Here is a 9,361-nt window from a genome sequence, read left to right as displayed (position 1 = left end):
TTATTATTATTATTATTATTATTATTATTATTATTATTATTATTATTATTATTATTATTATTATTATTATTATTATTATTATTATTATTATTATTAAGGTGTGTCATAATCCACTAATGTGGAGAGTCAATAAAGGTCGCTCAAAGAGCAAATGCATTATAACAGAAATGGACACTACAGAAAGAATACCAAGAAAATGCGGATTATGTCGGCTCTCTGGTCATATTATGAAACATTGTACAAACGCTGTTGGCACATCTACTCAAATTGAATGTATTTTTTAAAATTTTAATGTATTTTTTTTAAATTTATAATATAATTTAATCATTTTAATTAAATAATTATAATTATAATAATTTTTAATTATAATAATTTTTAATTATAATTATAATAATTATTTATTATAATACTAATAATTAAAATATAAAATTTATTTATAATTTATTAATGTATTTTATTTTAATTTATTATTAATATTTTTATTTTTTAAATAATTAAATTAATTTTAATTTATTATCCTAATTAATAACAAATGTTAAAAAAAAAAGGTCAGAGTTAGATCATTCCATGGGGAATCGACCTCCTATTACGTCTTCAAAATTTTCCTGGTTGCTTCCTGGAGAAGTAACATCGTACTTTAAAAATAATAGAACATTCGCTTAAATAATTTTCAAAATAGGATATTTTGAAAATTAAAAAAATAAAAGGGATATTATTATCAAAAAAGTTCTTAATACACGTTATGTCAGATATAAAATATATTTAATTTTTAAGAGACTAATAAATATGATTAAATGTTTTTGGAGGAGTAAAAAATTTATAGTTTAAAAGGGCAAAAAAAGAAAAGACCCCAAAACCAAAAAATTCATAAATTTTGGTAAGTTTAGAGGCCAACTTCTTCAACAACAAAAAACATCGAAAATTTATTTTCAAGAAATGTTTTTTTGATTTTTTAAAGATTTACAATTTTTATATTTTCTCTTTGAAAGTTTTTTAATTTAAAAATCAAAATCAAAATTTTCAAGAAAAATAATTTTTTGATTTTGCTCACAAAATATTTCAAGAAAAACATAATATTTTAGATTTTCTTAAATAAAATTTTCGATATTAATATTAGAATAAGTTATAAATCATAAAAAGATTTACTTTTATTTTTTATCAATATTAAAAGATTTGATTTATTTTCTTGTCAATATTAAAATATTTGATTTGATATTAACAATCCAGATCTTTATATATAAACCCTTCTAACTCTACGTTCTCTACCCACTGCACTCTTTCTCTTTCTGGGGTTTTAACTCAGCCTTCTCCTTCAAGGTAAACATGATCCTATTTTCTTTCTTATCGATTTTCTTCTCTTCGATTCTTAGGTTTTTAGCATTAGTTCAGATATGCGATGTGATTTCATAGGATCCTTAGATTTTAGGAATTGGTACTGAATATGTAGTTTTTATTTGATATGAATGCAACAATATTTGAGTATCTATCTTTTAATTGTTAGCTTATAAACATAATCGACATAAACAAGTGATATTCGGATTATACTGTGTTTGCTTGATATTTTGAAAGACATGGCGTCTTCCTCTTTCAATATTATATTGATGACTTGGATTGTGTCTTTATTTTGTTAGCATGTTTCTGATATTAGTATTATTTTGTTTTAAATTTTTGTTCTGGGTCATACTTGTGTATTCTGAAGCTATCAATTTTTGGGTATCAATCTTTTCACCAAGAGTTTTATGTTGTGGTACTTAATACACGTCAGACATAAAATATATTTAATTTTTCAGAGACTAATAAATATGATAAAGATGTTCTTTTTGAATTGTTTACTTGTATTTATTTTGTGTCTGCTTGAAACATGCCGTGTCTTGCCTTTTTGATGTTGTATTGTATAGTTGACATGGGTTGTGCATTTTTATTTGTGAGAATGCTGTTGTTGCTAGTACTTTATTTATCTATTTTTAATTTGAAAACTGGTGTTTTATTTTTCTTATGTATTGTTTTCTCACTTTCTGTGTTGAAATTGCAGTTATTTTGTGATTTTATGCTCAAGGACTAATGGGTAAAGAGAAAGTTCACATCAACATTGTGGTCATTGGCCATGTGGACTCTGGGAAGTCAACCACCACAGGTCACTTGATCTACAAGCTTGGAGGTATTGACAAGCGTGTCATTGAGAGGTTTGAGAAGGAAGCTGCTGAGATGAACAAGCGTTCATTTAAGTATGCCTGGGTTCTTGACAAGCTCAAGGCTGAGCGTGAAAGAGGTATCACAATTGACATTGCTCTGTGGAAGTTTGAGACAACTAAGTATTACTGCACCGTCATTGATGCCCCCGGACACAGAGATTTCATTAAGAACATGATTACTGGAACATCCCAAGCTGATTGTGCTGTCCTTATCATTGATTCCACTACTGGTGGTTTTGAAGCTGGTATTTCTAAGGACGGTCAGACCCGTGAACATGCTCTCCTTGCTTTCACTCTTGGTGTGAAGCAAATGATTTGCTGCTGTAACAAGGTATTTCAGCCCCTTTTTGAAGCTGTTTTTGTTGGTTTTATTTTTAAATAATTTATATAAAGTACTAATGGACATTGTTTGCTATCTTGAACAGATGGATGCCACTACTCCCAAGTACTCTAAGGCTAGGTATGATGAAATTGTGAAGGAAGTTTCATCCTATTTGAAGAAGGTTGGCTACAACCCAGACAAAATTCCATTTGTTCCCATCTCTGGTTTTGAGGGAGATAACATGATTGAGCGCTCTACAAACCTTGACTGGTACAAGGGTCCAACCCTTCTTGAGGCCCTTGACCAAATCAATGAGCCTAAGAGGCCATCAGACAAGCCCCTCCGATTACCACTTCAGGATGTCTACAAGATTGGAGGAATTGGTACTGTGCCTGTGGGGCGTGTCGAGACTGGTGTCTTGAAACCTGGATTTGTCGTGACTTTTGCGCCCACTGGACTGTCAACTGAAGTCAAGTCTGTTGAGATGCATCATGAAGCTCTCACTGAGGCCCTTCCTGGTGACAATGTTGGATTTAATGTTAAGAATGTTGCTGTCAAGGATCTCAAGCGTGGTTACGTTGCCTCAAACTCCAAGGATGACCCCGCCAAGGAGGCTGCTAACTTTACATCCCAAGTTATCATCATGAATCACCCTGGCCAGATTGGTAATGGTTATGCCCCTGTTCTTGACTGCCACACCTCTCACATCGCCGTCAAGTTTGCTGAGCTTATTACCAAGATTGACAGGCGTTCTGGTAAGGAGATTGAGAAGGAGCCGAAATTCCTGAAGAATGGTGATGCTGGTCTTGTGAAGATGATTCCAACCAAGCCCATGGTGGTTGAGACTTTTGCTGAGTATCCTCCTCTTGGGCGTTTTGCTGTCAGAGACATGCGTCAAACTGTGGCTGTGGGAGTCATCAAGAGTGTGGAGAAGAAGGAACCTAGTGGAGTTAAGCCAAAGAAGAAGTGAACCGTGCAGGATCATCCATCTAGGGTAGTCTATTGGCTTGACTACAATAGATGGTTTGTTCTTAGTAGTTCTTATATTTCTCATTTACTTACTTTGTATAAGTCTGCACCGTCGTCTCGCAACATTTGTTCTCAAAACTGGGTTCTAGATCGACGGTGGCATGACTATTTGGTATTTCTGTTTATGTTTATGCTTTGATTATTATGTTTCTGTGAGAATGATTCTATTTTATATATGGTATTAATGAATGAATTTTTACATATGGTATTAATGAATTAATATACATATATGCTAAGATTCCATGAATATACCAAAAACAATTCTGGTATTAATGAATGAATTTTTAACACTAAATAAAAGGAATAAATCAATTCTAATTAATGTTAAAGATTGATCGAATAAAACTAGGTCTATAATAATTTGCAATATATTCGCACACAAAAAAAATCAATTTGACAATCTTGCTTATGATAAGTAGAATGTGCTTGTTTTTTTAATCAAAGTTTGATAATATATTTTAAAGATTGATAATATATTTTGATTTTAATCTAATATTTTATTTACAAAAGAACAAAAATATCACTAAATTGATAAATATTTCACTCACAAAAAGTATAAAATTTCACTCAATTAAGGTTATATTGGTGTAAATAGGTAGTTGGTTACACTGATTCAATTAATTTTGTTATATTAATCATTATCAATTGATCATAGGGGTAGAGAGTTCAAAATTGGGAAATACCTCACAAACTCCCAAACTATGAGATGTTTCATGTAATGATACATTTTCAAGATTTATCTGATAAAACTAGGACTAAAATAATTTGCAATATATTCACACAAAAAAAAATCAATTTGACAATCTTGCTTATGATAAGTAGAATGTCCTTGTTTTTTTAATCAAAGTGTTGAGTCAAAATATCATTTTGAAGTTTTAAAGATCATAAATATTTTAAATTACATTTTTAAGACCGATTTCATGTTTTAAATATCGATAATATATTTTGATTTTAATCTAATATCTCATTCACAAAAGAACAAAATATTACTCAATTAATAAATATTTCACTCACAAAAAAACAAAATATCACTCAATTAATAAATATCTCACTCACAAAAAAACAAAATATAACTCAATTAAGATTATATCGGTGTAAATAGGTGGTTGATCACACCTATTTTTGTTATATTTGATTGGAAAAGTGCAATTTTTTTGAAAAAAAGTGCCGCAAACCTTCAAAATTATTCTTATGTTGCAAAGATAAAAATGTGTTATTTACAATATATATATATATATATATATATATATATATATGCGTGTGTGTTAATCATTATCAATTGATCATATCTTTCTCATAACAAAATAACACACAGATCAATAATTTAAATGCGAAAAATAAATCATTATCAAATGATCATAAGGTTAGAGAGTTCAAAATTGATAAACACCACACAAACTCCCAAACTATGAGATGTTTCATGTGATGACTCGTTTTCAAGAACATAGTTGTCTTTGCAAGGCTCATTTTGAGCAACATCACAAATTAGGAAGTTATGAATTCTCTCATTCGATTGCTCACCTTTAAGAATAATTAAAAAAGGATCGAAATAACTAAATAAAAAATTAGCATTAATGATCAATAAATCAAACTCAGTTAAAAAATAATGCATGGATGACCTGACCAATATTGCTTCATTTTCTTTGGTCTTTCTTTTATTCTCAACTTTTTCTATTATCTCATTATTTTATTTTTTTCCAAAGGTACTCTTAAATGTGCATTGAACATTTGTTTGTATTTTCTCTTTTTATCTCAATGCTCTTTTTTTTTTCTCCTTATCTTTGGGCTAACTTTTCTATCTTTCTTGCCTCTTTTATCAACCTTTTATCATATAGATATTTCACAAATTTTGGATCGATCACAAAATCTCTTGTATTTTTTGCATATGATGATATACTTTGTCTCTCCTTTTTTCTATCCTCCTATTTATATGCTCTATGTTTTTTTCTTTTTCTTTTTCATATCTCTCATATGCCCAATCAAATTTTCTAAGGCTCTTTTATTTTTATCTATGATACTTTCCACGACTTCTCTCCCATTTTATTTCATACTTACATTCCTAATCATGACAAGATCTTCCATGCGACCTTTTATTCATGAACTCATACTGCAAAACATTCATTTTAATTCATCAAATTAGTGAACCTTGTCATGATAGAAGTTGTTCTTGGTGATGAAGATGTAGAATGACCGCTGCCAATGATCTCAAAATACAACAAAAAAACAATTAAGTGAAACAAAGAAATATGAGTAAAAATTAATTCACCACTCTTTTTAGTGTTTAAACTAAAAAAAATGTGTCACTCATGTATATCACTCAACAAGGTTTTTTCTAAACAACTCATCATGATATATACGTAATATGACTTATTGCCCTTGTGGTAATCTATACGAATCAACACCATAAAAAACAAGCAACAACATAGCAAAATCGGCAACACAAAGATACAATAGCAAAATCAAAAGAAAAATATTACAAAGCCCTAAACTACGAGAAAAATGTTAAATGGTGCGAAAGCGTTTTCATAGAAAAGACACGGATGTGTGTTATTGTTATAATCATCAAATTAATATTGTCCCAAACTCCTTCTTCTAGTCTGTTTAATAATAATGAGTATGGATCTGTCATTTCTCACACCACACCACTATTTGAAGTTTAAAATGATTTTATATAAAAATTGAAAATAATATGTGATTTTGTAAAATTTAGTAGCCCTCAAATCAAAAATGGTTACAAGCAACTACTAAACTAGAGTTACAAAATTAATAGCAAACTCACTAAGAACAATATAGTTTCAAACACAAATTTTGAAAACCTTAAACAACACAATAGAGATTCAAATGAGAAAATAAACACATACCTTGAACATAATTGATGATTCAAAGATGAAGTCATTTACACAGTTGATGATTCGCAAAATATGAACATGGTGAATCACGAATAGAATAATGGAAGAACAAAGCATAAATGCATATCATGATGAATTATGAAAATGGAAGAAGAAAAAAAAAAATATGTATGCAACTAAATTGTGGAATACGAACACAATGAGTTGAGGATGAAATACAGAAAAATAGCAAATTGCGAGTTTACGAAATAGATAAATCGCGAGTAGAACAATTGTGAACGCACAAAAATGATTGTGAATGCAGAAGAACAACAAAGATAAACAACGATAGACGATGATTAAAATATTGATGATTGCGCTGTGTTTTTCCTCTTCTACTAGGGTTTTCGGTTTTTCTTTCCTTCTTTCTATTTTGATTCCAGACAACTTTTTGTTTTTGAAACAAAACACAAATTTTGCTTTGAAAAACAATTAAGTATTTCAATTAATTATTTTTTTTACAATAATATAATAAATTAATATAACTATATTTATCTGATGTGATAATAATTTTTAAATTAATAAATGTCATAATATATTAAAATATGTCTCATAAATATAATGGAAAAAAAGATGAGTTAAATTTTAAAAATTGAGATTGAGAAAATTTAAAGATCAAAATTGCTAATTTTAATAAATAAATAAAAGACAAAAAATCAGTAATTGTTAAAACATAGAATTGCATTTAAGCTATTCAACTTATCGTAACATATAGCAGCGGTAATACTACGGTGTTTTAGACGAATTATTAGTGACATACCACGTTATACGCACAAAACTGTCCACACCAAATTAGATTTTCTTCGATTTCCTAACTAATTGCTTAAGTTATTGGAGTTCCTTATAATAATAACTCACGTTAATCACGATTCACGAATCAGTATAAAAAACCAAAACTTGTTAAAAAAATGTAACGTGACTTTTGTAAATAAATAAAGAAACCAGAAATATAAAAAAGTAATTTAGATAAATTAACTAAGACAGGTACTCCCTCTTGCTCCTTTTTTTTTTAACACATACTCCCTCCTCCCGTCTTCTCTAATTATTACTCTTAGATCTACTATATTAATACTATTTTTTTTAAAGAAATCCTAGTAATATTATTAACGTTAAAATGCACTTATGTTTTTATTTTAATAAATCCCAAATTTTAATTTTCTTATTTTATTTTGTAATTTAGTCTATTATTTTTAAAATTATTGATATTTGGTTATTATTTTTAATTAGTTTTAATTTGATAATATGACAATAATTTAAGTAATACGTGCAAGATGATGTAGAAAATTATACTGATATAAAATTTAAATTTAATTTTAAATTAATTAATACCACTAATAATTTTTTAAGATAAATAACTTTTTTACTCAATAAATTATTTTAAAAAAATATTTATTTGCTTTAAAAATTTATTATAATTATTAGTTGAGAAAAGTGACCACATTAATTTTATTTTTATCATATCATCGTATAATTGCAAGTATACGATAAAATAATCAAATAATCATTAACTCTTATTAATGTTAAAATTAGTTTATAGTTAGTGTATATTCATTAAACTCATAATTTATCTGTACAATTTTTTCCATTAATTGTAACTAAATACTTAACTTTTGAAAACCATTTTCTTATAAATACTAACCATATAGGAATATTTTTAGAAACAAATAACAAATATAATAATATTTATTTCAAATTTTCAATTAAGAAACTCCTACAAGGCTGCAAACTCACTTTCTTTTATTCCTCAACTTTTTCTCTTCACCACCCATTCAATGGCCTTACATAAAATTTAAAAATTTAAAAATACGACAACACTACTCAAAGAAACTAAGAACAATTAATTAACATTATCTTAATAATGAAACACATAAACATTATATTCCACAATAGCTTCTAATCCAATTATAGAATGAGTCGAAGCTTGAGCATACCCACTCGCAAACCGGAACAACCCACTACCACCCACAATTGGCATCTCTCTCACGGCGGAATCCACCTTATTCCGCCCCAAAACACTAAGAACACTTCCATTATACTTCCCTGTCGTGAAAGCAAAGTTAAGCACCATGAGAAAACCCACTTCGGTTTGCGAAGCTGAAGCGTAGATTCCTTGAGCTCTTCCAACAATTTTGGAATCTGATTCCGGTTCTTCTGTTAAGGGATCGTCCATCATCACCACGGCGCCGAAGCCGGTTGGGGATTTTTCGGTTGTTGGTGAGGCGGCGACGCGGACGGCGGTTTGATTCTTCCCGCCGATGATGTCGTGGAAGAAAAAGCGAAGGTGAGATAGTTTTTGGGGTTTGTGGAGTCCGAGGTTTGTTGGGGAAATGGGTTTTATGAATGAGTGTGTTTTTGTTGTGATGAAAATGAAGGTGGTTAGTGATAAGAGAAGGAATTTTGGGAAGAAAATTTTGGCCATGGTGATTTTGATTGGTGAGTGTGTGGCTTTTGGATTTAGATAAGTCACTATATATTGTGTAAAGACACCAACGGAATACGAATCTAAATTTCAAATTTTAAACCATTGCTTGCCAAATTCGTGAAAACTTTATTTAATTTCTTTTTTGTCTAACTTTATTCCTTTTTTTAGTTAATTACTATTTGGGTGAGGTGTATAACAGGACTAACTTGATGCTTGCAAGAATGAAAAATAATGTGCGATAAGTATTATTATTATTTTTTAAAGTGCATAGTAAACATTGAGGTTGAAAGTTTGTTAAAAGTATAGTCATTGATTCTCTAATTGTTTTTTTTTTATATAATTGTTGATGTGATTACTTAATTTAATTATAGATAACACTTCAGTTATTTATCTTTTTTTTTTATTTGGTCCTTTATTTAATTTTATTACAAAAAATTCAAAAATATAAAGAGTAAAAATATGAGTTTATTTGAAAATTTGAGTTATAAAGTTGATGAAATTTGCATTA

The 9,361-nt window shown here is 28.8% G+C and overlaps 2 protein-coding genes across 2 annotated transcripts; one reads left to right on the top strand and one right to left on the bottom strand.

Moving 5' to 3' along the window:
* The first annotated feature begins 1,216 nt into the window (after positions 1–1,216).
* LOC101513463 (elongation factor 1-alpha-like) lies at positions 1,217–3,744 on the top strand. The gene is made up of 3 exons (XM_012719757.3): positions 1,217–1,317; positions 2,033–2,523; positions 2,618–3,744. The coding sequence occupies exons 2-3, from the start codon at positions 2,062–2,064 to the stop codon at positions 3,482–3,484; spliced, it is 1,329 nt and encodes a 442-aa protein (XP_012575211.1). The 5' UTR covers positions 1,217–1,317; positions 2,033–2,061; the 3' UTR covers positions 3,485–3,744.
* Positions 3,745–8,147: 4,403 nt separating this feature from the next.
* Positions 8,148–8,924, bottom strand: LOC101513136 (dirigent protein 22-like). Its single transcript, XM_004514106.4, has one exon. It carries the CDS (start codon positions 8,848–8,850, stop codon positions 8,284–8,286), a length of 567 nt encoding a protein of 188 aa, XP_004514163.1. The 5' UTR covers positions 8,851–8,924; the 3' UTR covers positions 8,148–8,283.
* Positions 8,925–9,361: the final 437 nt, after the last annotated feature.

Source organism: Cicer arietinum, chromosome 4, assembly GCF_000331145.2.
Source record: "Cicer arietinum cultivar CDC Frontier isolate Library 1 chromosome 4, Cicar.CDCFrontier_v2.0, whole genome shotgun sequence".
Lineage (NCBI taxonomy): Eukaryota > Viridiplantae > Streptophyta > Magnoliopsida > Fabales > Fabaceae > Cicer > Cicer arietinum.
This window is presented reverse-complemented; position numbering and strand designations above follow the sequence as displayed.

Bases quoted from the DNA above. Each gene is read 5' to 3' on its own strand.
- LOC101513136 (XM_004514106.4), bottom strand. From the start codon at position 8,850: ATGGCCAAAATTTTCTTCCCAAAATTCCTTCTCTTATCACTAACCACC.
- LOC101513463 (XM_012719757.3), top strand. From the start codon at position 2,062: ATGGGTAAAGAGAAAGTTCACATCAACATTGTGGTCATTGGCCATGTG. The intron at 2,524-2,617 runs GTATTTCAGCCC...TATCTTGAACAG, and splicing joins TGATTTGCTGCTGTAACAAG to ATGGATGCCACTACTCCCAA.